The sequence below is a fragment of the Haliotis asinina genome, chromosome 7, assembly GCF_037392515.1.
Source record: "Haliotis asinina isolate JCU_RB_2024 chromosome 7, JCU_Hal_asi_v2, whole genome shotgun sequence".
Taxonomy (NCBI): domain Eukaryota; kingdom Metazoa; phylum Mollusca; class Gastropoda; order Lepetellida; family Haliotidae; genus Haliotis; species Haliotis asinina.
Genome location: NC_090286.1, coordinates 57,081,234 through 57,108,998, shown reverse-complemented (window position 1 = coordinate 57,108,998; position 27,765 = coordinate 57,081,234). Strand labels below are relative to the sequence as shown.

Here is a 27,765-nt window from a genome sequence, read left to right as displayed (position 1 = left end):
TTTTTGTATAGTTCTTTATTGTTCACCCACCACCGGGTAAACACAAGCTGCTAACAGTGAGTACTGAGATAAACTCTCCAACATAACATCATTAAAAACTGCTTCCAATCTTGCACCGAATACTGATTCCATCTGATAATTCCATTATCACAACAAACCACAACAAAAAATCATACTGATAGTGCTTCCTCTAAAACAACACAAATAGGCTAACAAGTGTTATGTGTCTTATTTGTGTTTGAAAGATTCCTCTGTGGTATTCAACCATGCATGTTGAGATATATTTCTGCTTATTCCATTGTTCAACAGACTGCCATAATATACTTGCATTTAGGAAATTTGTCCTTCAGACAGAGAAACAAACTTTCCTTCCACAAATAGTATTTTCGATGAGATGAAGAGTGATGGAGACGTGCTTTTTTGGAAGACTATTGTGTATATGACACATAACACACTTGCCACACTTACAGAAAACATGCTAATACAAGCTAAATAATAAACATACACCTTGGCATACACTTTGAATAAAGCCTTGGATATAGAAATAAAACATTGGCAGAGTGAAACTGATTTGTCATTACTTTCTGTTCCAGAATAAACAATCATTTCAGTACCATTAGATGACAAATATACTGGAGTATTTGACAAAGTGTTTTTTGACATTGTGTTATGTTTAACCATGTTTTGTACTATACTTTTGCTGTGTCACAGAGAAGTTGGATAAAAGTTATCAGAACCACCAAGGTGGCACAGATCAGAATCACTTCTGGACACTCATAAGCACTGGAAGGATACTCACAATAATTTGCTCATTGTTTCCCTAAAGCTCAAACATGCAAAGCAAATCTCTTCAGGATTATCACACATTGGCTGGGTAACATACTGTATCTATTCATACATTACTTTGTGTTGTGAATTTTGTTATAATCAAGTAATCAAACAGCTGCCTTTAAATATTCCAGTGGGTATCATATATAATACCCAACAAATGTTTAGACTTACATCAACTAATGTATTGTAAAACAAATTTGAAACATTGAAAAGATTATTGTCACGGGTTCAGTTACGAATAGATTATGAAAGTCAGTGAATTCTTAACGAAACATTACACCAAAAAACAGTTGTTCACATGCAACATATTTGCACATGGAATTCATCAATTTGATATAGGATCCTCGTGCAATTCATCTGCATAATTTGGTTTGACCATGTGAGTGGAGAAATTCATCTTCGACATAACCATTTATATCCACATAACATGTAGTGAGTGCTTTAAGTGAGTCTAAACTATTGATGAACATGATAAATGTACATGATAACAAATCTTCTCCAGGATTCTCAGGTATTTATGAGTTACATTTTCATTCAAGATCATGAAAAAATTACTTGGACTAACAAATGCAGGATCCTAAAGCTACATCATAATGCTATCATACAAAAATTCATATTCATTGCTTCACTCTTGTGCAAGCAGATGGAAGGTGACCCGTCGTGTGTCTAGACTAGTGGAAGAGAGGTAGATCTTCATGGCACTCATAGTCTGGCACTGGCATCTAGTCACTGGGAATCCACGACGCTGCCCACAACGGCGATGGCCTCGATCTCAACCAACGCTCCCTACAACAATAGACAGAATATGAGACATTACAATACAATGTCGGTAAAAGATTTCCTACTGCTCACTTTTCATAGAGGATATGAACCTGAACAGCTAAACATTTGGATCAGTTTTCTGAAATAATGCTGATTGGCAAAATGAGTTCCATGCATTCCTATCAATACAAGAAATGAACCCTAGTCTCTGTACACCACACCAACTTTTATGTGTTAACCTACTTGTCTACCAGCTCCTACACCATGTACAAATATTCTGACAAATGTCAGATTTATCTCTGACATGCAAGCAGATGTTCCAATCAAACTTTGTAACAGATCTTGTGTAAAAACAAAAAATCCATATATTTTCCCAACCCTTAAAATGAAAGGAATATGTTTAAATCTACAAGCATCTTAACTCTTTTTTGCTAGTTACTAATATTTATCAGAAACCTACAAAGACCAGTTTAATCTGTAAGACATGGGTTATGATTTTTTGGTTGTTCTATAAGTCAAGCTTCAGTACCACTGCCTGCAAAACATTTAACACACATTCTGAAGAAAGTGACAGCCTATGGAAACGTTTTGGGGTATAATGACTCACTATCATACAGGCTGTACTCTGTGATCACCCCATGCTCAACTCTCTGTACACTTGATAAAATGACCTAGATATGTCATACATGTGGCTAATTATAAAAATATCAATTCATCCTGTTTAAGTGTCTGCATCTGGTCTGTTTGTGTATCGTACAGGACAGACTATCCACATTTGTAGGCAACTGCAATATGCCAAGAGGCTTGGGACCTTGTCCCAATATTTATGAAATGTCATTCTTTTGCAAACTCTATTTTTAAACAATGTAGCACATGGTATATAGTACTCTGTCTCAAAGTCCCTGAACCACATTATTTTCCCTCCACATTGGTATATTGTGTAAAGCCCATTCCTGGTGTCCTCTGCCATGATGCTGGAATACGGGCTTAAGTAGTGTAGAATGTAACTCACTTATTATTTTCCCTTTTGCCTAGCCCTTCCTGCAAAGCTAAAACTTTAAATGAAACAAGTCTAGATTTCCTCAGGATCTGAACCTGTGGTCTCTTGGGTGCTCCTTTTCGTCTTAAAAAGGGTTGTTTGTTACTTTCAAAATTATGTGTATTCAAAGTGCTAGTCTAGGAATATAGATTTGATATCGTTTGGAAAGCCATACGTTATCTATGTGAGAAAAAGCCCTCACAGATGAGAAGGAAAGACAAGTAAGAAGAAAGTGTAGAATGTACCCGAGGCAAAGCGGCTACTTGGAAGGCAGCTCTTGCTGGCTTGTTGTTGGAAAAGTCTGCAAAATAAATAATATATCTGAATTACACAAAACCAAAACAAATTGCTAAATAGAAATAAAATATTAATCTTTATTAAATAAAATCTGAAAAGAGCTAAGTAGGGATTTTACATTTATGTTTTGTTTGTTTGTCATTTGAGGTCACACTCAACAATACTCCAGGCAGTCACTACAGGTTATAAAATATACTGATTCATACAGGATGGATCTGCATTTTGCAGTTACATGTGGTGGGCAAGCTGTCTAAGGTGCAAGGCTAGTCGTCCAGTGAGGTTGAGGTGCCAGGATCAAGCCCACCTGTGACCAGGTGTAAGAACCATACAGTAAGTTTGTGTGCAGATGTTGTCAATGTTGTGACAACCCAGTACACTAAACAACCAACAAATAGTGGTCACATGAATATGTGCAAACATGTGTACCTAGTTGTGGGTACAGCAACGTGCAATAAACTTGTACAAAGTACTGTGGCTATCTGTACCAGTCCATCCAGCTGTGAATGGGTACCTAATAAGGGTGGGAAAGCCATATTAACATGTGTGTGTGCCTAGTGGCTGCAAGTTTTGTATAATCCCTAGTGAGTTGAGATTGATAACACAATGTGCTGTCATGTTTGTTGCCGCACTCAGCAATATCCCAGGTATGTGGTGAGGGGTTAGTCACCTCTTACAACAAACATGGGTTACTAAACCCGGACCATCACAGGTCCATTATGCAATTAAGGATGAATATGGCAGAGAATAACTTAACCTGAGACTTTTAATGTCTATTGCAATGGTCATCACAGATGTCTGTTTAATGGATTCTGACAATGTATTGTGACTTTAATGCAGATGACACATATTAAATACACAACAAAGATTTTGTGACCTGAGCCTCATACTGTGTTGTGTCCCTGGGCAAGGTGATTTGTCCACATTGCACTCAGTCCATCCAGCTGTTTAGAATGGGTACCTGAGATGTGGTTTATGGACCTATACAGTCATGGTCAGCGCTGAGGAGCAGCTTTGAAAGTACAATTTAATAATGTAAATGCCAGGGAGCAGCATCGCGTTGGATTCTAGGCATAAAAATTAGCTGCATTATTATTGTCAAAACCTTAGAAGCGCATGCACGCACGCACGCATGCACACACACACACAGCGACACGCCCCACATATCTTTCACTTATTTTCATAATTGTCACAAAACATCAAGAATGGGAACTGTCATTCTCTTCCACAGAGGTTACTCAAGTCACATCTTCCCTAGTAACGTCTATTCTAATACTGTCTTACTTCCTTGTTCTCTTAAACTTCCCTAGCAGCAATTAATCAAAACATGATTTATCTCCCTTCTTTCTGTCCAATCAGAACACATCACATAGACTTAGGTCCAATATGGCGGTCACCATTGAGTTGGTTGACTTATAGAAGCTTATGTGAGGTCACAAATATCCCTAATCTGTCATGGGCCTGTGTTAATGTGACACTCAAGAGCTAGCTGGTCTGTTGTCAACAAGGGCAATGGAGATGCCATTGATCCACCATGACATGACTGAGTTCTGTTTAGCAGAAACGTTTGAGCATCGCTCAGGTGAAGAGATTGTAGTTTTGCCAGAGCATATGGAAATTACTGATGCTTTGTAAATGTTCACTTTTGAAACAACATCACTGACTGTGCAACGAAATCTGATGGCAACCAAGCACAAATCCTGGACACTTGCACCATGAAAGGGCCATATTAGAACAGAGGTTACGTGGGAAGATATGACTTGAGTAACCTCGGTGGGATAAGAATGGGGAATCGATGAAATGTTTCATTTGACTCACATTTAGCATAGACTTCATTGACAGCAGCATAGTCGTTGATATCTTTCAGGAGCACTGTTGTCTTCACCACTGTAATAGTAACAATCTGATTTAATCCTTCCTTCCTTGTTGCAGCAAGTCTCATTTATCCCTTCTGTCTCGGTATCAGTCTGAATTAACCCTCCAGTCTTAGCATCAATATTAATTAATCTTTCTGTCTCAGCATCAATATAAATTTACCCTCTTGTCTCAGCATCAATATATACTAACCCTTCTGTCTCAGCATCAATATGAATTTTAACCCTTCTGTCTCAGCATCAATATATACTCACCCTTCTGTCTTAGCATCAATATAACTTAACCCTTCTGCCTCAGCATGAATATATATGAAGCCTTCTGTCTCTGCTTTAATAGGAATTAACCGTCCAGTCTCAGCATCGGTATAAATTAACCCTTCTGTACCAACATCAATATGAATTAACTTTATGGTAACAGTAGCAATCGAAAAAAAACATCTCACTTACAACCTCAGTAAACTTGTCAGTTGACTTTGACAATTATTAATGTCCTAAAAACACAAATCTGACTTTGTATGACATATTGCATCACATTCATGCACTAACATGTCAATTCATGTTTCTGCTGTCAATATCAGCTAACGATTGATGTATATATATATCCTACCATTGGGATGACTTAGATTCATTACATAACACTGCCAGTCAAATCTTTCTCACTTGAAACTCAGTCCAAACTAACCTATTCACACACACAAAATATGATTTGGATTAAAATAATGAAGCTATGTGGACATAACTGAGGACTAGACATAAATGTCATTGGAACATGAGTACATTGGCAGACATATTGAATATCAGATTTGAGTGAGTGAGTGAGTGCCGCTTTTAGCAATATTCCATCAATCTTACAGCCGGGGACACAAGAAAAGGTACCCATGGTACCCATGTGGGGAATCAAATTCGGGTCTTCCACATGACGAGCATATGCTTTAACCACTGGGCCACCCCCACCACCCCCATATATCATATTTGAACCACAAGAGCAATTTCAAGTGGCATCATTGTTGGGAACAGGAATGCAAGGCTAAGGCTTTCTTGTTTGGTGGTTTTGACAATGACCATGGCATTAAGTTTTCCAACATTCGGTGAGCTAAATACATTTAGTGTTCTGTGTGTCCACAGGGCCCAACTCTGCACTGTGAATTCTGGCACAAAGGATTTAAGCAACAGTCAAATCTCATGAAAAGATAATTGTAAGCTGCAAGAACTAAAAAAGGGAGGAATGGATTGAGAAAGACTATAAATTTAATATACGATCCAGGTTCTTTAAGAAATTAACCTATACAGAAACAATAAAATAGTTGGACTCACCATTATTGTAGCTTGCACCACCTTCCTCTAATATGGCACCCATGTTCTTAAGGGCCTTCATAACAAATTGAAAAAGTACACTTATTATTGTCATTTACCTGTTTCACATACAATCCTGAGGATAACTTTCTTTTGACTTCACTGGTTCACATCACTTGAGAAAACAATGAATTTTAACGATGACTTAACATTAGAAAACTGACCTGAAAAGGTCTGGTCAGATCACATGACCAACACTGACATCAAATATTCACTCGTCATATCATCTCTGTTGGTGTGACGTAGTCTGATACAAAACAACATAGAACCTACAACTGTGGTCTGTTAAACTGACTTGAGAAGAATTCACTCAAACACTGGTTAAGAGGGACAATATAGTGAAATAAATAATCTATATTTCAGGGCAAGAAAATATTTGTTTACTTTTATGCAAAAACAAGAAATACTCAACCAAACCCTTGAGTGATATTACTGAACATTAGACTGCAGACCGCATTATATAACAGATACATACAGCTCTCATAATATCAAAGATTAATGTTTCTCATCAGTGATTAAGTAGGGGGAATCGGGTGAAATTAACAGTTGCAGTCAAATACCATCAGTGCTATATCAAGCATGCTACTGGAGTCATGGCTAGTACATGCTTCTGAAGTCATGTAAATTATCTAGTGTATATTACACTGGCTAGTATACAGGATACTGACATCACATAAATCATCCAGAGTATACTACACTAGCTAGTAGAGGCTAATGAAGTCATATAAATTATCTAGCGTACACTACACCAGCTACTACACAGGCTACTGAAGTCAAATATATTGTCTAGTGTATACTACACTGGCTAGTATACTGGCTACTGAAGTCATGTAAAATATCTAGCGTATACTACACTAGCTACTACACAGGCTACTGAAGTCAAATATATTGTCTAGTGTATACTACACTGGCTAGTATACTGGTTACTGAAGTCATGTAAAATATCTAGCGTATACTACCCTAGCTACTACACAGGCTACTGAAGTCAAATATATTGTCTAGTGTATACTACACTGGCTAGTATACTGGCTACTGAAGTCATGTAAATTATCTAGTGCATGGTACACTGGCTGGTATACAGGCATATATATGTGTACTGGCTATAACATCCAACTAGTGTCCAGCAACACCAACTGGTGCAGGTAACAAGAGGCAGGTGCCAACTAACCTGGTCAGTCTCTGCTGCTACCCCACCAGTCACTATCTCCATCGTTGATGGCACAAACCCAATTTGACCAGAGATGTACATGGTTTTGTCTGCTATCACAGCTTGACTGGAATCATTTTTCAAAAATAAATATACATAGAAGGCAAAACATTCATCTGTGATTGTGTCAAATGTCTCCATGCAACCCAAGAATTTCAACTTTCATATCCAGGTTGAAACTTTGCATTTGTTTAATACACAACGTTATAATACACAATGCAAATACACTAATCTAATTTGTTAGCCTATTGTAACTAAGTTTGCAGAGAAGCAATAACTTTGAAATATAATTACTGATACACAGAGATTGTGAGAAAGTTCACATAGAAATATTACAACCCATATGACATATGCATACACATGAAAATGTATGTATGTGTTTTGTTTTTTTCATTTTTTGTGTGTGTGTGTGCATACATGTGTGCGTGCATAGTGTTACAGATATCTACACATATCAAAACATGTATAACACTTTATCTTAATTCCAACTCTGATCAGGCAGGGATGTCAAGTTGAATTGTAAACATACCTGTAGTCTTGCTATTACAACTGATGGACATGATCGTCCTACCATTGACTGACTGTTGAACCGTCATGAATGACCCACTAGTAATGTAATATTGTTGAAATGCATATTTCTATGTCTCATTACTTCTTTGTGACATAATGGATCCAAAACACTTTGTTACGTGCTTAGTGTTAGTTTCAGTTGATGGTTTCCCCGAACCTTTAAAGCTGAAAATGTCTGCAAAATAATACATAGACATAGACATAGACATAGACATATTTTATTCTGTATAAAGGCCACAGGCCCAAAATACAAACATAATTCAATTACAGTCGCTGAGCATGTTTTAAATGGATCCTCTTTTCAGCATGAAAGAGGAAATGTCCAACATTATGGAGAGTATTTGTGTTGGGATCTTTAAAAATGTTAACAACAGACATGAGGTTGTGTGGTTTCTTTAGCGTATTACTAAGGTATTTCGTTCTAATATCTGCATATAGTGGGCATTCCAATAAAATATGGAATTCATCCTCAATGACATTTACATTATTATTTTTGCAGTGGCTACACAGTCTTAGATGTCTATCAGTATTAGTGTATCTTCCAGTTTCTATGGCAATTTTGAAGTTTGAACATCTAAATCTAGAAATAGCAGTTCTTACATAAAGAGGTAAATCACATCGTAGGTACTTTTCAACATCCAACAAAGATTTGAACGATTTGTAGAGGTAACATTTGGGTGAAGACTCTAGAGAGGAGTACCATGTCTGCTGTAAATTATCACATAACCGCTGTTTGAACATAGATATGAAAACCTTTGAATCTCCAACATTGTGACTTAACCAGGCATAACCAAAACCAAACTGGAATAGTAAATGTTTAACCTTACTAGCCCATGTAATTCTCCCACACTCATCAAGTGCCTTAAGCATCATGTAGGACTGGTATGGTAATCTATCTTTGGGTAGCTGCAATAAGTGACACCAATACTTAATAACCTTTGTTGTGTACACACGCTGTAGTGGATACCTACCACATTCTCCTAAAACCATATTTGATGAAGTGGATTTGTTGACTTTAAGAAAATATTTGCAGAAAGCAAGATGAACAAATTCGACAGTTTTACAATAAGATAATCCCCAGACTTCTGAACCATAACATAAAATAGGGGTAATCATTGAATCGAATATCTTAAAGAGGTCTGGACAGGAAATATTACCAACTTTCCTCTGGAAACCATTAATTGCTAATATTGCCTTGTTTGCCTGGGATGCTAGTATTGTTTGCGCCTTACTCCATACAAGTTTCGGAGTAAATGTTAAACCTAAGTAACGGTAGGATGAAACTACTTCAATAGGATCTCCCTTGTAGTACCATTTCTCATAAGACCTAAGTGGACCCCCCTGTCTAAACACAACTACCTTAGTTTTCTTCAAATTTACACACATACCTGTATTATTACAAAATAGTTCTAGTGCATTTATCTTTAACAGCAACTGGTTACAACTATCTGCCAGAGCAGAAACATCATCTGCAAAGATTAGGGCATACAAGTCATCTACATTGTGTGAAATAAACACCCCTCTGCCACCTACATCCTCCAATAATGTATACAAATGGTTAATGAATATGATAAATATCTGAGGACTTAAGATACAACCCTGTCGAGTACCGATATTACATGCAAATGATTGAGACAAACCAGTGCTTGTTCTCACACAGGCAGACAGACTGTTGTACATGGATGATACAATGTTGAAAAATTTGCCTGACACACCAACATCTTTCAATGCATTTAAGAGAATATTGTGGTTTAAAGTGTCAAATGCTTTACTAAAGTCAATATACAAACAGTAAAATCTTCCATTTCTTTTGCATGAATATTTTGTTGCAATAGCATTAAGGGTAAATATATGGTCTACTGTAGAATAGCCAGGTCTAAAACCTGCTTGAAAGTCACCTAACACATTATTTTCATCACACCATGTCTGCAGCCTACTGTTCAGTAATGAAGTAAATACTTTACACAGTGAGTCAATGAGGGAAATGCCCCTGTAGTTGTTGGTATCTGATTTGTTACCTGACTTAAATAATGGACATATGATGCTGTGTCCCCATGCACTTGGAAAGTGACCGGTATTGAGTATGCGATTATATAATCTTGTAAGAATAGGTGTAATATAGTCTTTAGAGACTTTAAGAAATTCATTTCCAATACCGTCTGGTCCGGGTGTCTATGTCTCATTACTTCTTTGTGACATAATGGATCCAAAACACTTTGTTACGTGCTTAGTGTTAGTTTCAGTTGATGGTTTCCCCGAACCTTTAAAGCTGAAAATGTCTGCAAAATAATACATGCTTAATTAACAAGAAATATACCATTAATCACTGTTAAACATAATATATGTTGTTGAAGTTTTCATTATTCACATATATCTATTAGTATATACGTCATGTTGCCATAAAATTGTATTTAATGTACTATTTATGGAAAATGTTTTCCCGACATCACTCTAAGTTGTAATGATATAATTGCATCTTTGTGGAACACATGACTTTGTTTTCATAGCTCTTTTTAATATGTGTAAAGTAACCCAACAAGGGCATGTCTACCTACAATATTATTACTTTCACTGTGAGAGCACATACACTCGTGCCATATTAAAGTTCACAAAATGGCTGCCATGTAATTTTAACCTTCTGTGATAGGATGTAGAGTTTGATTTCAAAATAATGCCTGAAGTCACTTACCTGATATTTTCAGTGTTTAGTAAGACAGCCATTTACTGCAAGTACAGCCTTTATTCCTTTAGGTAGAGTAGTGATTTCATGCACTCTGGAGTAAGTGATGTCCAGATGCTTAGAATGTGATCTGTCAGATCCTGCTTGGTTCTTATTTCATGTAACTGTCTTTGTAGCGTGATTTTCAAAAGTTCTCCATACATTTTCAATGATATTACACTCTGGGGACTGAGGAGGCCAATTCATTATCTGAATGTCATTCTCATGTTTCCACTGAATTGTCTGTCTAGAAACATGGACAGGACAGTTGTCCTCTTGCAATATATAGCCCTGACATGGTGGAACTTTTGGCTATCAAGGGTGCTGTCCTGTATATCTATACACTTTGTTGAGCTGATGTGACCATCTACGATGACATGGGTTCCAACACCTTCAAAACAAATACACCCCCAAGGCATCACACTGAGATTGTGGAGCACTGTTATCCCTATGCACACCAAGGCACCCGGGTTTCAACATTTCATCATTGGTGTTCCAAACATACATTTTCTGATCTTTTCCTACAACTTGAGTCTCATCTGAAACTATTACCCTGAACCAATCTCTATTTACACGCCATTTCAAATGTGTTCTGGCAAAGGCTCTTCTCTTGAACCTGGTTTGAGAGTATATGGTGGTTTTCTTCTTCATAACTCTTCCATGAAAAACATTTTCAAGAAGACGCCTTTGTATCATCCTCTTGGATTGTCTTCCTTCAGGTATCTGGTTCCAAAGTGAAGATGCATCCTGAAGAGACCTGCTTCTGTTACATCTAACAATGTTCAATAAAGCCCTTGTATCAATCTCTCTTAATTTTCTCCTTCTGCCACTTCTCTGATGATTTTTTGCATTGCCTCCTTGAGAATACCTCTTCAGGAATTTAGAGGAAGCAAACCTATTGATTCCTGTTATTTTACCTATTTCACTTCCACTCTTGCCTTCTGAATTCAAACTTAAAATAACCTTTTCTGATCCCTCTAGGTGCTATGACACTTTGAGCAGACGTCACACTAAGTACTTGAGAGTTATTCCCCTTATGTTTACAAAACGTAACAGGTGTTAAGTTAAATTTGTACCCCTAAAACTTGATACCCTATAACTACTGCTAAGATGAAATAACTTCATTTAAAAGAACCAAGACTCACAGCAGCTATTTTACGAACTTAAATAGTTACAACACTTTAATTGGCTCTATGTGTTGGCAAGAATTCCTTCCATTTGCCCTATTTTCTTTGTAAGTTTACCATTTTGGGGACCTATATATTTTAATTTGCAGCCCTTAAGTAATGTTTTGTCAGTTCTCTAGTAATTGTTGTGTAGGTTTTGCTAATAATTTTAATATATGTTACTTTATACAGGGAGACAATATAGAGTGGGAGAGGAAACTCCTCGAAAAGCCCCTAAACATATGCCATGGCTTGTTACATAACCAGTGCAGTCAATATGGTGGCAGCTTAGTATTTAAGACTGAGCCCCGTTCATTTTCAACAGATGATTAAATTCACAGAGTGTTGTGACAACTGAAATCCTACATGTAGCAGATAAGTTAACTATTCTGTCACTTCACTTTAAGTCAAATAATTGGTATTATTATTAGTGTCAGTATTAGGAGAGTAGATTTGTAGTAATACTTCAAGTCGGTATATTATAGGTCACTGACTTCCATTCTAGATTCACCACGAAGATAGACTAAACTGTGCTGATAAAAACTTCTTTCAAACATTGGCTTAATTTTTAGAAGTGAAACATGCCTTCAGTTGAAAGGTATTTGCAAGTGATAGTGATAGTTTCATGACTTTAAAAAATTGTTAGGATGTATTTGAGGTGTGTGAAAAATATGATATATCGCCGCTCTGTTCTGGTTCGCTATTTAAATGATACATGGTGTTGTTTGAGTGTTTCTAGTTATTACTTCAAATGCATGTTTCACATACACCTTTAATTCTTATGAGGGGAATACACTATCAGGTGAAATGTGTTTGCAAGTAATAGTGATAGTTTCATAATCTAAAAAAGAATGTTAGGGTGTATTTGAGGTGTGTGAAAAATGTTGTGACATATCGCCAATCTGATCTGATCTGCCATTGAAATACAACACGCCGTTGTTTGAGTGTTTCTAGTTATTAATTCAAAAACATCTTTCACATACACTTTTAATTCTTATGAGGGGAATACACTATCAGGTGAAATGTGTTTGCAAGTAACAGTGATAGTTTCATAATCTAAAACAAAATGTTAGGGTGTATGTGATGTGTGTGAAAAATATGACATATCACCAATCTGACCTGATCTGCCATTGATGCTGTGATGCTTGAGGGCTATAGTTCCATAATTTCTTTCTTTCTTGTTGATCTTAATATTTTTTGTTGATCTTATTATTTGACAAAACTAGATAGGTGTTAACAATGCTTCGCAACAGTTTTACACTTTTTGTTTTTGAGGGGTGTGTGACAGTGTTGGTTAACATTTTGTTAATGTCCATTCCATTCCCCACAAGCAATAAGATATCTGAATTAATTATTAATGTAAACAAAAATGTCTCAAGAGTAGATTTTTTTAAAAAGGACAGCTGATGTTAACACATGTGTTTCATTGCGTTCTTTAACATGTTTTGGGAGGGAAGGCCGCAGTGTATCATTTCTTTCATTCATTCACAGATGTACTCCTTTCTTTTATTCATTTTCTTCATTCCTTACATTCATTCACATATAATTCTTGTTCTTAATTCTTACAATAATCCATTCATTCATTGTAAAATTCCGACTGACGCAAGAAACTGGCTGAAGTTCTCTTAAACACAGCTGAAGTTACGCTGGGAAAGAGATGAGGCACACGTTAATTTGTACAAATGGTAAAGAAAGCAAGCGAGTGACCTATCCCTGTTGTAGATTATCCCCGCTTTGGTGTCGGCTCACGAAGTCGACCTTTGGATTATTTATTAGGCTCAGGATGTTGACCTGTGGTCCGCTTTGAAGTTTGGGTGTTATTTTAGCACATGACTAATTTCCTGTTATGTGTTTTTACAAGGCTGGTGGTTGATGGAAGTGAACATATAGCACATGGAAGCCGACCGTGTCTAAACATGATCAAAACAATCAAAATGATGAAAACACTTAATGACATGGGAATATATAACAAGAAGAAACATGATAGTGAACATTCGATTTCTAAATGGCTAATGCTCAGCTTGAACACATCTCGTGGTGACCGTTATTTAGGTGTCACTGGATTCAAATATAGAATCAACAGAAGGTAACGAGACTGGATTTCCTGGAAATGCACAGAGAGGGAAGAAGATCAACGCTGCCAAGACTACATCACCAACTTCAGTGGAACCACCGTGAAAATCGGGGTCCACGAACAAATAACCTTGAAGGCTGGCATTCTAGCCTTAACTGCACCATCGGCAAGGCTCACCAAAACGTATTTGAAATCATCACGTTCCTCTAAAGGGAGCAAGCCAACACGGGACACAAGTTAACACAATATGCCGGACAGCAAAGGCAACACGGAACACAAGTTAACACAATATGCCGGAGAGCAAAGGCAGTACGGAACTCAAGTTAACACAATATGCCAGAGAGCAAAGGCAACCAATGAAAGAGAAGAAATACAGACTGGAAGAACGTCGACTTCAATATCATCAAAATCGACATTGAGTGTTAGGCAATTTGCTGATTCAGCGTACATCTTTCATAAACATTAATAATATGTATTTTGTATTTTGCAAATGCATTTTGTACAGATATGTATTTTATGTTATGTTTTATATGTTAATATACATATATATTCTGTGAAATGAGATTGAAATACAACACAGTCTTTCATACATAATTTTGGCTTGTTTTCTAATTAGGTACGCTCTCATTTGCATAATCCGGATTATACTCTTCGAACAACACGTAGACCTGTCATCGTCTCTACAATCCTGTGTTAATTGCTAGAATGTCGAAACGCCCAGGACGTAGACCTTTTCTCTTCACTCACCCATGATGATTTGGGTAAAGGTCGACGTCCTGAGCCCTAACCCCCTGCTTTATACATATTACTTGTCATGGTGGAAAGTATAACATACTTTGTGATTCAGACACAGTGTGTTATTTTATTTATGTAAGGTAAAATGTGTGTTGTAAACGTAGCCACTTCTGGTGTCCCAGATATCCCAATGTGTATGCATTAGAGTTACTGGCCCTTGCAAGAGATTTTGCAAAAATATCTGAAATATTTCGCTTATAGTATGTTGACATTACATATAATTGCGTCATGATTTACCTGTAAGGTCCAATTGCTTTAGGTGCAGCTGTCGCCTGGACCAGTTTCCTCACAATTCCTGCCATTTTAAAAAAAATATTGGTACGCAAGGTGCTCGTCCCTTCCTGGCCCTGTAGATGGCAGTGAAAATAAACGTACTCCATACAACGACGCTGTGAAACTAGTTTCACGATCAATCTGCGCAACGCCAACACACTATGTTTAGAGATAGAACCCGTTCAATGGGCGTCGCGTAGATGCCACGTGCTGCACTGGAGCTGAAGTAAAGCCATGCTTTTGGGGAAGAGGGATATTCTATGATTCAGTCAACATGCGACAAAGTTATGAGATGCAGTCGTCAACCAAGCGCAGTTTACAACACTATGCTGCTGTGATAAACTCATAAGACTCATGTTTTGAGTCGACGACTACACACGAAGTGCTTGAGATGAAAGTATTTTGACTTGAAAACGCGTACGCATCTTCAGTTATCTGAGAGTTAGTTGAGAATGTCTCATCTTGAAGTTAGACGTCACATTCTTGAAATACACAAGTACTTTTTAGGTCTGAATTGGTACACTTATTTGTCATTCGTTGAAGTCGATACTACATATACTGCTTTAAGCGGCTGTAAAATATCTTTTTAAAAAAACAAACAAAAACATGCGTGTATCAGTACTGTTGATACATTGAATCGATATTCGTGTGGTTCATTGGATGGTAATGTTGCGTGTGTTTATATGTTTTGCTCAGTATATTCTGTTAAGAGATAGCTACGTTTCAAGTAATCAGATTGTGTACATATTAATAGAATGTGTAATCCATGTTTTAATATCAGGCCAGAAGGTAAGTAGATGTAATAATCAGGCAAAGACAGTAACAGAAATTGGACCACAGTCAGGTTCAGTTATGTTTGTGGTTTCACTTTCAGGATTGTCTATGTTAAACTACTGACATCAGGGAATCCGATTATATGTGTGACCAATTGAATACGTTAAGTTTGGCAAACTGTACATCTATGTTTCCATGAATTGGTTATAATTTATTCCTTGCTTTCATTGAAAAACATTTCAGTTTGCTCATCTAGCTGGAATTAGACTTGTATCAACCAACATGTCTCAGACTGAAATGACTACCAGTGGGGCTCGCAAGAGGAAACGTACAGGCTCAATTGATCTGAATGGAAGAGTGAAAAAAGAATGTGGAGATAAGAGCAGTGACGACGTTCTTTGTCATGCTCCTGAGAGTAAGTTTGGTTCGTAGGACTGGTCAACATGTATAAACAGAATTGTAGCAGTGGGTACTTATTTTGATGGACCTGTAAACATCAGGGCTAGAACTGGTCTTCAGCAGCCTATGCTTGTCATAAGAGGCAAGTAACGTGATCATGTGGTGAAGCTTGCTGACATTAAGCGATGAGACTGGCACATGCTATCATATCCCAGTTGCACAGATCAATGCTCATGCTGATGATCACTGGATTGTCTGGACTTATTTACAGTCTGCCATCATATTGCTTGGATGTTGCTGAGTACATTTTTCAGCATTGAGCAAAGGATTTAGTTCACCATGACAAAGAATGATGATGATTGCTTCATAGAATGTGTTAGTACTTGACTTATCATGTCATTTTGAGAAGCAATGTAAACTCCCATGTTTTAAGATGGCAAGAAATGGTAAATTATATTAAGACCACATGTAACAAAGTGTTTCTTAGATCGTGCCCTCTTGTATAGTTTAGTCCAAATATCTAAATGAACTGTGGTAGTATAACAAACTACAGTTAGTTCCTTTCTTCCGTTGAAGCTGTTGTTAGTGACATATACTGAACGCCAAAGGAAACATTGGACATAGTGCATGGAAACTGATTTATGTACAGATAGCTGTGGTATGTATTTAAGAGTGTCAATCATGGAACAGTTTTCTATGATGATAAAGAGTCATTCCAAGGCCAAGTTGGGTTAGTAATGGGCTTCATTTTATGATGGCATGTCCTTGATCTAGAGAGTGGAACTCTGTACCTGATCATGCTGATATGACCTCCATTTGCTTTAATAACTGACATGCGTCTCCTGCACATGGAATGCACCAAACGGTTGATGAATGCTATGGGGTTGTCATTCCACACTGTGAAAATTTGCTTCGAGTTGTGTAGCAATTGTCAGCCTTGGTCGAATGTCATTAGGCCTTCTCTGGATTTCGTCCCACAAGTGCTCTATAGGGTTTAAGTCTAGACTGAGGACTGACCTTGGCAGTGCACAGGAGTTGTGCTGTTGAAGAAAGTTTGCTGTTAATCTGGCAGTGTGAGCACGGGCGTTGTCTTGGAATGTGATTGGAACATGTTGTTTTCCCACATGTGATTCTGGGGACGGGCAAATGTGGCACTATGTGGGGTCTCAACACTTGGTCAATGTATCGAGCAGCGTTTTTCCATGGCCTCCGCCTGGGCCAATGTTCTGAAAGACATGGGGTCCCTGTTTCCAGTTGAGTGCATTACCACCTCATACCATGATGCTTTGCCCTCCCCATGTGTGTACCATCAGTTCCACCAGTGTAGCATTCACCCCTCTTTCTCCAGACTCTAGCTTCCATCCGAAAAGACTATAGTCCTACACTGCTGCTGACGCCAGTTTTGACATTATTGAGCGCACTGGAGACGTTGACGTCAATGTCGCGAGCTGTTCGAATGGGGCCTGTAGCTGGACATCGGCAAGACAAATTGAAACTTCTCAGACGGCGGTGAACAGACACTGCACAGATGGGTCTGTAGTTAGTGCCAGTGGTCTGCCAAGCTGATTTGATTGCCCTGCGGAACCGGTCCTGCAAGTGCTGTTGGTGGAGGTTGCAATCTTGACGTGCTGTTCTTAACTCTCGTTCTGCTGCTCAGTGGACGCTCGTTGGTGCTGTTTGTGACATTGTATCGCTCCCTTAACTGTTCATTGGTGTAAGTGCTGCAGTTCAGGTCCTTGGGCGTTGACCAGCATGGAGATGTTCTCTGAATTTGTGTCAGCCATGGCATACTCGCTGCGTTCAGGAAACGAATGACAGGCTGGTAAATCTGGATGCATTTTATACCCTGTGAATCAGCGTTTAGCATGGCATCATGATTTTCATAACAGTTTGAGGGCATGACCATCGTTCAAGGATAGTGAGAACGTTTGAACCCTTTAAAGAATCCTTGTGTGATCAAATTTTTGGGTTTATGTCATCTTCCTAGTGCCACATTATCATGTCACCAGTAGAAATCCACATAATTTTAATGTCGTGTGTGAAATGTACAGTATTTTCATGAGCGATGTTTCATTTGTGGTTCAGTATATATGATTTGTTTCACAGAAGCTCTGATTTACTAACTTCTTTCTTTTCATGTTGTGTTGATAGGTGTGAAGATAGTAGACCTGGTAGAAAATAGAGCAACAGAAATCATTGCATTGACAAATCATGTTGAAAAGATTGGAGGGACCAAGCTTGTGTCACAGCGTCTCCCTCGTCACATGCGACGACGTGCCCTCAGTCACAATATACAGAGGCTACCCAGAAGACTGCGGGAGGTGGCCGCTAAAGAGGTCTTTACTTAATTTACTCCCTTTGGTGCACTAGTGTAGTTACAGTATAGCACAATAAATTCTCCTTATGAAGATAAGAAGAATTTGAGTACTTTTCCATCCAAAATCATTTTGTTTTTGGACCGCAACTAAAAAACTATTCAATACTGTTGCTTTACAGCAGGATTTTTCTTGCTTTTAATGGAATTAAGAAATTTGTTTAATATCAGTACCAACAGTACACGTCAAATGCATGGAAGAGACACTGAAGTGTTGTCTTTCTTATTTGCATTTTGTTTTTTGTGTTTCCATGGAAGCATGACTTTGGCTTTGGCTATGACAAATGATGAGGAGGATGTCATCTTGTCCAGAGCAGATCATCCACACTCTACATGCCAGCTTCATCACAATTTGTACACACACCCTTCATGATCCTTAAATATGCTGTTTACCCGTAAAGGTCCCAGGGTAGAATTGGCCTTCAGCAACCCATGCTTGCCATAAAAGGCGACTATGCTTGTCGTAGGAGGTGACTAACTGGATCGGGTGGTCAGACTCATTGACTTGGTTGGCGTATGTCATCGGTTCCCAGTTGCGCAGATTGATGCTCATGTTGTTGATCAATGGATTGTCAGGCATGCATGCTTGTGTCGATCAAGTCAGCAAGCCTTAACTCTTTGAGTGGGTGTGTGTGTGAGCAAGTGATTTCTGCAGGTGTACAAACAATAGATATGTAAAATATGAGTCAAGATATTTTATTGTGTGCTCATGCTGTTGATCACTGGGTTGCCTGGTCCAGACTCACTTAATTACAGACTGCTGTCATGTAGCTGGAATACTGCTGAGTGTGTCTTTAAACAACAATCAGTCAGTCTTTCTAAATCCAGGACGAAAGTTAATACTGTCTTTCTAATTCAACTGTCAGATTGAGCGTACTAGTTCCACAAAGAGACCGAGCAGGAAGCACAGACGACGACCCAAGAACTTGATGTCTGATTACCAGCGTCGTCAGCGGAGGGTTTCTTGGCTGGAGACTCACATTTGGCATGCCAAGAGGTTTCACATGGTAGAGAAATGGGGCTATCGGCTCCCCAGTCATCCTACTGACAAGAGTATGAGAGCCTGTCACAGGGCAGCAGATAAATACTGCATGCTGCAGGTGTGTGGCAGCAATGTAGCAGTGTAACAGTTACTTTATGGTCAGTCCTTAATTGCACAAAATATGAATGGGAATGTAGAAACAGTTTGTCCTTTCTGTCCATTTACTTCTCAATGGGGACTATTTCTGTCAAATCTTTTGCAAATAGTTAATGGTCGCAAACTCAGATTTTGACTTGATTTTGAAAATTCTCCCTTGATTTCATGTTTACAGAGTTATTGCCCTTGTCCTGCAAATTTAAACTGGAGGTGCATACTTTGTGGAGTGGGAACATTATTTTTCTTCGGTGTAAGGCTGTAGCTGTGGTTGTCCTTGTGTTGTAGGATGGCTGTAGCGCCAGGCTGTAGCTGTGGTTGTCCATGTGTTGTAGGATGGCTGTAGCGCCAGGCTGTAGCTGTGGTTGTCCTTGTGTTGTAGGATGGCTGTAGCGCCAGGCTGTAGCTGTGGTTGTCCATGTGTTGTAGGATGGCTGTAGCGCCAGGCTGTAGCTGTGGTTGTCCATGTGTTGTAGGATGTCTCTAGCACCAGGCTGTAGCTGTGGTTGTCCTTGTGTTGTAGGATGGCTGTAGCGCCAGGCTGTAGCTATGGTTGTCCTTGTGTTGTAGGATGTCTCTAGCACCAGGCTGTAGCTGTCTGCCTTGTGTTGTAGGATGTCTCTAGCACCAGACTGTAGCTGTTGTTGTCCTTGTGTTGTAGGATGTCTCCAGCACCAGCTGTGGCTGTAGGCCTTGTGTTGTAGGATGTCTCCAGCACCAGGCTGCAGCTGTGGTTGTCCTTGTTTTGCAGGATGTCTCCAGCACCAGGCTGTAGTTGTGGTTGTCCTTGTTTTGTAGGATGTCTCCAGCACTGATGTAGCTGTTGTTGTAGTTGTTTTGTAGGATGTCTCCAGCACTGATGTAGCTGTTGTTGTAGTTGTTTTGTAGGATGTCTCCAGCACTGATGTAGCTGTTGTTGTAGTTGTTTTGTAGGATGTCTCCAGCACTGATGTAGCTGTTGTTGTAGTTGTTTTGTAGGATGTCTCCAGCACTGATGTAGCTGTTGTTGTAGTTGTTTTGTAGGATGTCTCCAGCACAGGCTGTAGCTGTCTGCCTTGTGTTGTAGGATGTCTCCAGCACAGGCTGTAGCTGTTGGCCTTGTGTTGTAGAATGTCTCCAGCACAGGCTGTAGCTGTTGTTGTAGTTGTTTTGTAGGATGTCTTCAGCACCAGGCTGTAGCTGTCTGCCTTGTGTTGTAGGATGTCTCTAGCACCAGACTGTAGCTGTTGTAGGCCTTGTGTTGTAGGATGTCTCCAGCACCAGGCTGCAGCTGTGGTTGTCCTTGTTTTGCAGGATGTCTCCAGCACCAGGCTGTAGTTGTGGTTGTCCTTGTTTTGTAGGATGTCTCCAGCACTGATGTAGCTGTTGTTGTAGTTGTTTTGTAGGATGTCTCCAGCACTGATGTAGCTGTTGTTGTAGTTGTTTTGTAGGATGTCTCCAGCACTGATGTAGCTGTTGTTGTAGTTGTTTTGTAGGATGTCTCCAGCACAGGCTGTAGCTGTCTGCCTTGTGTTGTAGGATGTCTCCAGCACAGGCTGTAGCTGTTGGCCTTGTGTTGTAGAATGTCTCCAGCACAGGCTGTAGCTGTTGTTGTAGTTGTTTTGTAGGATGTCTTCAGCACCAGGCTGTAGCTGTCTGCCTTGTGTTGTAGGATGTCACCAGCACCAGGCTGTAGCTGTCTGCCTTGTGTTGTAGGATGTCTCCAGCACCAGGCTGTAGGTGTTGTCCTTGTTTTGTAGAATGTCTCCAGCACCGACTGTAGCTGTTGGGCTTGCGTTGTAGGATGTCTCTGGTGTTAGGCTGTAGCTGGGATTGTCTTTTTGTTGTAGCATGTCTCCAGCACCAGACTGTAGCTGACAGCCTTGTGTTGAAGGATGTTGGTAGTGTATGATGAAAGCTGTGATGTCCTTGTGTTGTAGGATGTCTCATATGAAGGCTGTATAGAGGTAACAGGCCAGGAAGACAAGATCAGACTCTGTCTGTCACACATGGTGTCTGACCAAACAGGTAAGAAAGTCAGAAGCATTTATTAATGAAAGACGCAACATTGACATGTAATGTCTAGTGTCCATCCCAAATTTAGTCATAAACTATTACCTCTATTATCAAAATGTCTGCCATGTAAAAATTACTTGACTTTTCAGTATACTGTAAAATCATTTATTTTCGCATGGCTTAATTTTCGTGGAAACAGAAAAATTTACTAATTCGCGCGGTTTAATTTTAGCGCATCATCAAAGTACAGAAATCACGAGAGTATAACACAGGAAACTGTAAACTGTAAAGAAAACACTGACCCTGGCTGTCATCCTGTCACCTGCCTAATTAGTTGGGGAAACATGGGCCCTCCGTTACATTGAGACACGCAATGGAGCACTGAAGAATCCATGTTGACATTTGGGACAATCATTGACCCATATGTGACCTCGACCCGTGACACGCTCGGCCAATCAGCTACTCAGAAAGCTCTGTGCATGTGTACCAATTATCATAATTATTCGCGGAGTTTATATTTTCGCGGATAATTTTTTTGCGCGAAAAGCACGAAAATTAAACCCCCACAAATAATAATGATTTTACAGTATGCAGGAAAATTTAACTTAACCTTCACTGCTTATTAAACCTGCAAGGTGTAAACATGTGAATGAAACAATATTCAGTCAGTTCTACTTTATAGTTAGGTAGTGTGCTGCTTATGCAGGATTCCCAGCTCCCATTCTGATAATGAACAGAAGAAGGGCTGTTCAAAAGTGAAAAGGTTATTCCAGTGGCTATACAAATTCAAGTGTTATACTCTGTCAACCTCAGTGGCCTAGTTGGTTGTGTGTATGTGCAGGTCTGGTTCCACTCCCAACTGTGTCATACCATGAGATGACACTTATTGTTACCCTGCCTGCTACAGACGAGATAAGGACTTTTCGGATTATGTCAGAAGGAGTTATGTATATGTGTAACTGTGCCATGTGACAAGTACTTTGTGGACAAGCACCATAAACTGACATGCGTCACAACTACTACAAGCAAAAATGTCCATGAATGCTGTCAGCCCCATTTTACATGTCTGTTCTTATATTGTCACCTTCCCTGACATTTTTTAGGATGATTGTTTCAGGACCAACACTTCTCGGCAAGCAGTATGTAAAGGGAAGCAAGTGGGGTGAGACTGTTATGTTTAGTCGTGACCAGTATCCACACCAGGCAATTGGCCATGTGTCCTTCTTGTGGAAACCTGCACAGTCAGCAGACAGCACAGCCAGACAGCTCTGGCTGTGGAGTCATCCAGCCAGTTTTGAAAGCATTTGGCAGGAACTAGTTCAGTGTGTGGCTCTGGAATTTGATGTAAGTTTGAAACATGAAAACACATCCTTGCAGAAAGACAAAGAGGAAACAGATGGAAAAAATGAAAATACTGCCCTGAGTTGTGAAAAACCTGACTGGAGGGATCTTCATTTTGAAGCAGGTGGTATCAGACTCAAGTCTTTGAAAGATGGCTTGTGTAAGTTCCGTCTTACTGGTCAGACATCACATGCGATAGTAACTGAAGTGTTGCAGGCCAGTGATGTCAGTGTAACACATGGCACAAGCTCCCTCTGGTGGCAGAAGTTTTATACAGGGGAAGACAACCAAAAGAACTGTGCAGAACAGAAGCAGGTTTCTGACAGGTTGAAGAGATATCAGTCAGCAACAGAAGTGCCTCCTTCACAGGTGGTTGCACTGACAGTCCGGGATCCCAGACTGTTGCTGCCACCTAAGAAGATTAAAGTAATGCCCACAATGGAAGGTAACTGTTCAGGTGTATTGGTCTAACAGTATACTGTATGTGCAGGTTACTGCAGGGCTGGAGGTGTTTGCTATTTTCCACTTATTGTTATAATTATGTATGACTGATCCTTGTATAAATGGTTAGTGAGAGCTAACATGGCAGGAAAGCTACCCTTCATAATACATGTTTTATTAGTGTGAAGGTTTTTGCTAACCTTTGATTGTTTTTACTTTTCATGCGTCTTATGAAGTGTGTGAAATTGAGCATAATGTTGTCCATCCATTGCCCTGATATTCATGTTGGAAACCTGCATTAATTTCCGACTTATGGCTGTGATTGTCATGTTCTTGATAACATATTGATGTTGAATTTACATTGAGTGTGAAATGTGAAGGCTGCCTGTATTGTGATGTCTTTCAGTGTCAGTTCAGATGTTGTGTATTACAAAACGTCAGCATTTCACAGGACCAGGTAGCTCAGAGGTAGAGCGCTAACTTATTGTTGGAGGTCGTGGGTTCAAGTCCTGCCCTGGTCTGGTCTGAGATTCACAACATTTTCTTGTTAACATCATTTGACAATAGTTCATAGTTTAGAGAAGTGATTGTCCAGTTCTGTTCAAGATGGACAGGCACAGTCCACCCTTACTGATGCTGGCCTGGTCTGGACCTCTCCTCTGTGGGATGAAGCTGTACGACTGGAAGTGAAGTCATCCAAGATGGCCAACCATGAGCTGAACAAAAGACGTGGTGAAAATCTTGTGCCAGGTGAAAGTGTGAAGCTATCATGGCAACAGCCCCATTGAAGCCCTTAAGATGCCAAGACATTATAGCTATTGCTATCAGGCATTGATATTTTGGTGTTTTCTGTGGACAGGAATTTATGTGATAATAATAATAATCTGACTTGGAATTCATTCCATTTTCTTTTGTCATATAAAGGAACGATAAAACTCACCACCAATTAAAGATAACTGTTTACTATTTTTAAAGTGATTCTGTAATATTGGTTTATATGCTTCAGGAATGCCTGTTGATCTGGGATTAGATGAGTCCCGAATACCAGTTCTGTTGCTTCAAAGGCCTGGCTACAGGGCTTCCATCACAGCTAGCAGACAGCAGCAGCCCAAGTCAGTCCATCAGGGATTTGGGTGTGGCTGGGATGTGATTGTTCCACAAGGATGGGGCACAGCCTTCCATATTGCTTTTGTATTCCGCGGAGCCAGAGTTGGAGGACTGAGAGAAGCCACAGCTGTGTCTCGGGAAGCAGGAACTCTGCAATTCCCGGACGACTTTCCGGACACTCAGGCTGGAAGAGTGTATGCAGCTGAGCAGCAGGACCAGCTGAAGAAGAAATATGACCGCAACCCTCCAGCCAAGCGACCCAACTTTGTGAAGATGGGTGTCCAAAATCCATTCCAATGTCGCTGGTTTCAGTTGGTGAATGAGTGGCAGTCTGCAGATGCTTCACAGTCTCCATCTGGTCAGGTCTTTGTGTTGAGGAATTTAAGAATGTTGAAGATGTTGAATGAAGTCATGAGGATGCAACAAAAGGATGATGGGTCAAACTTGAGCAAATTTGATACCTTTTCCAAAAAGACTGAACTTGAGCAGTTAGTACTTTCTAATTCTCAATGTCTAATTCCCCTCCGGATTACAATGCATGGGAAAGGTGTCCCACTGAAGTTTGCTCACATTTGTATCCCCAAGGTGGAAGATTTTGAGTATCTGAAGAAGGACTCTGATTGTGGAGGTCCCTGTGAACCAAAGCATCCTGACCCTGAAGGGTTAAGAAGAAGAAAGGCGAGAAAGCAAAGAAAAAAGTCCATGAAAACAACAGCAATTGATCTAAAGTTGGCCCTGGCAAAACCATCTAACCCCATGGAGGCAGCTTTAGCTGAGGTGCTTGCAAATGGGGATGTTTCAAAGTCAAACAAGGGAAATAAGGAAAACAAGGATTCATCAGGTGAGAAAATGATCAATTTTACAAAACGTCAGATAATTGGCTTTGTGAATGATGGTGACTTTTCTCTGGGACAAGGTCAAGGTCATGGGAAGGCTTTCTGCTCCCTACTTGGTCTTGTGAAGCTGCTATCTGATATACCAGCCAGTGCCCCATGTCTTGCATTAGTGAGGAACACTACATCTCTGCAGTACCGCTTTGTCTGGCTGTCAGTCATCATGTGATCAGTGCCGATGTTATCTGAGATCCAGGTCTCCTCTTGGCACTGGTCTGAAGGTTTACAAGTCTACGTGCCATTTCTGTGCCCAAAAGTTTCTTTTTCCAAAAGTTCCAGTATGTACTAGTGTCATGCTCAGGTAAGGAAGCTCAACAAATTGAGACAGTTGTTGCTATTGCATATTGTATGTGCCACATGTAAGAGCCAGCCCTGCCCTTAGAAACAAAACAAAACTGGAAGAATCAACAAACACATGTCTAAATATTTTACAGAATTATAGTTGCGTTCTTGTTAAGGATATCTCTATATGTTATGTCATTGTTAGGAGTTGTTATTTTATTTTTCTCCTGTTATAACACTTATTCAAACAACTTAATGCTTTCATAAGCCAAATGACAATTAAAAAGAATAAATTCGTCTGTGACTACATGGTGTGCATTCTTTATCAGTTCAATTTCACATCTGTTGTTTGTCAATCTCTCACTGCAGGTGTACAGTTGCCTCTGAACTCTAGTCCTGAAAGTAATACATGTATGTGTAATGATAACATGTTTCCGCAAGCGTCCCAGGCATCAGCACCATTGTCTGAAAGTTTAACTTTACTAATGCTCCAGTTGTATTTTAGTTGATAACCACTTGTGTTTCACATGATATTTTTAGATTGGGAGTGTAGGAAGCTATCAAAAAGGCTTTGCTCCTGTGGGTCTTGCCTTAGCAAATAATTTATTATCTGTCATGACAGTACACATGCATTCAACTGGTACGACCGTCACAGTCTATGTGTGATTGAAAAAAACTTCTAGAAATCCTGATGAAGAGTGATATCTCACTATCGCACATGGCACTTGTATATATCATTCTGTCGGGACCAAGACGCTGTGTAAGACATGTGTAAGACATTTGAAGTGTTTTACATCTACTACTAACTAAACCAGAAATAACTTAAGATTTAACCAACTTCAGAGTGAGTGGGTGAGTTTAGTTTTATGCAGCACTCAGCAATATTCCATCTATATGGCAGCAGTCACTAACGTCAGAGAAGACTTAAGGGCATGGATGTCCCATGATGTAAGGTGTGTTTATTCAAAAGTGATGATTGTCAGTGTAACCATCGCTGATGTGTTGACAGTCTCAAACTATAGCTGTGAAAATTCACTGTTAAACCAAACTAACTGCAAGATGTGTGACTGTATTATTAGCCAGTGAACAAACATATATACACCTGGAAATTAATCAAGCAACACCCCAATTTTTTCTATTGGAGCAACTTTGAAGTGTTCTGACAATCAAAATATGCCGGGTTGATATAGTTTGACACTTTTTTATTCAACAGACGATCTCTGACAAACAACTTAAAGGGAAAAAGTATCAAGACTTTGCTTTATTGCAACGAAATCCAAATTCTTAAAACTGTCTTAAATTCATGAAAAAATGGACACAATTTACTATTCATCCACAGACGTTGTTGTCAGGTGTATTAACACAAATGTCACATGGAAAGAAAGAACAGTCATCTGAGAGTCTGCACACCGACTTTCATCAATATCTAGTGTGTCCTCCCTGCGCACGCACCACCGATTCCAGACGCCTCCTCATTCCTTGGATGAGTCTCCGGATCTGATTCTGGGGGATCCTGTTCCACTCCTCATGCAGGGCAGCCGTCAATTCGTTGAGATTATGGACTGGTGGGTCTCTCTGCCTCACACGACGGCCAATAAAGTCCCACAAATGTTCAATGGGGTTGAGGTCAGGGCTCATGGCAGGCCATGGAATTCTGTCAATTGCATTTTGCCGCAAAAAATCATTTACAGCATGCGCCCTGTGAGGTCTAGCATTGTCGTCCATAAATATGGGTCTCGTTGCCAGAGGATGGTTCTCAAAATGAGGTACCACAGCCCTGTCAAGAACCTCCTGTTGGTAACGAACACCGTTAAGGTTGCCACGGATGGTAATGATATCCAACTTGCAGTTCGTGGAAATGCACCCCCATACCATAACGGAACCTCCCCCAAAGGCCACAGTCTCCTGGATGTTCCGTGGAGCCATTGCTGTGTTCCTCTGCCTCCAGACCCGACTACGACCGTCCACCATGTGCAGCAAGAACCGGCTCTCATCTGAGAAATGGACCTTCCTCCAAGAGGCAATGTTCCAGTGCAAACGGTCATTACACCAGGCCAGTCGGGCTGC

At 39.7% G+C, this 27,765-nt stretch overlaps 2 protein-coding genes across 3 annotated transcripts; one reads left to right on the top strand and one right to left on the bottom strand.

The window, feature by feature from the left end:
• LOC137290358 (2-iminobutanoate/2-iminopropanoate deaminase-like) lies at positions 1 to 15,107 on the bottom strand. Its single transcript, XM_067821231.1, has 6 exons — positions 14,922 to 15,107; positions 7,322 to 7,427; positions 6,115 to 6,169; positions 4,745 to 4,813; positions 2,878 to 2,933; positions 1 to 1,617 (listed from the first exon to the last, which is right to left on the bottom strand). The coding sequence occupies exons 1-6, from the start codon at positions 15,062 to 15,064 to the stop codon at positions 1,558 to 1,560; spliced, it is 489 nt and encodes a 162-aa protein (XP_067677332.1). The 5' UTR covers positions 15,065 to 15,107; the 3' UTR covers positions 1 to 1,557.
• LOC137290356 (ribonucleases P/MRP protein subunit POP1-like) lies at positions 15,096 to 26,005 on the top strand. Of its 2 annotated transcripts, none has more exons than XM_067821229.1 (8): positions 15,096 to 15,374; positions 15,975 to 16,146; positions 18,282 to 18,466; positions 19,371 to 19,604; positions 21,559 to 21,646; positions 22,752 to 23,420; positions 24,023 to 24,166; positions 24,423 to 26,005. In XM_067821229.1, exons 2-8 carry the CDS (start codon positions 16,014 to 16,016, stop codon positions 25,583 to 25,585), a joined length of 2,616 nt encoding a protein of 871 aa, XP_067677330.1. In that variant the 5' UTR covers positions 15,096 to 15,374; positions 15,975 to 16,013; the 3' UTR covers positions 25,586 to 26,005. The 2 variants fall into 2 exon arrangements, with proteins under 2 accessions (XP_067677330.1, XP_067677331.1); XM_067821230.1 differs by having other exon boundaries at positions 15,183 to 15,398.
• The last annotated feature ends 1,760 nt before the right edge of the window (positions 26,006 to 27,765 follow it).

Coding starts and splice junctions, on each gene's coding strand:
- LOC137290358 (XM_067821231.1), bottom strand. CDS start 15,064: ATGGAGTACGTTTATTTTCACTGCCATCTACAGGGCCAGGAAGGGACG. Junction 4,814..6,114: donor TGGTGCAAGCTACAATAATG/GTGAGTCCAACT, acceptor TTACTATTACAG/TGGTGAAGACAACAGTGCTC. Junction 2,934..4,744: donor CAATGAAGTCTATGCTAAAT/GTGAGTCAAATG, acceptor TTTATTTTGCAG/ACTTTTCCAACAACAAGCCA.
- LOC137290356 (XM_067821229.1), top strand. CDS start 16,014: ATGTCTCAGACTGAAATGACTACCAGTGGGGCTCGCAAGAGGAAACGT. Junction 18,467..19,370: donor GGGAGGTGGCCGCTAAAGAG/GTCTTTACTTAA, acceptor TTCAACTGTCAG/ATTGAGCGTACTAGTTCCAC. Junction 23,421..24,022: donor AGTAATGCCCACAATGGAAG/GTAACTGTTCAG, acceptor GTTCTGTTCAAG/ATGGACAGGCACAGTCCACC.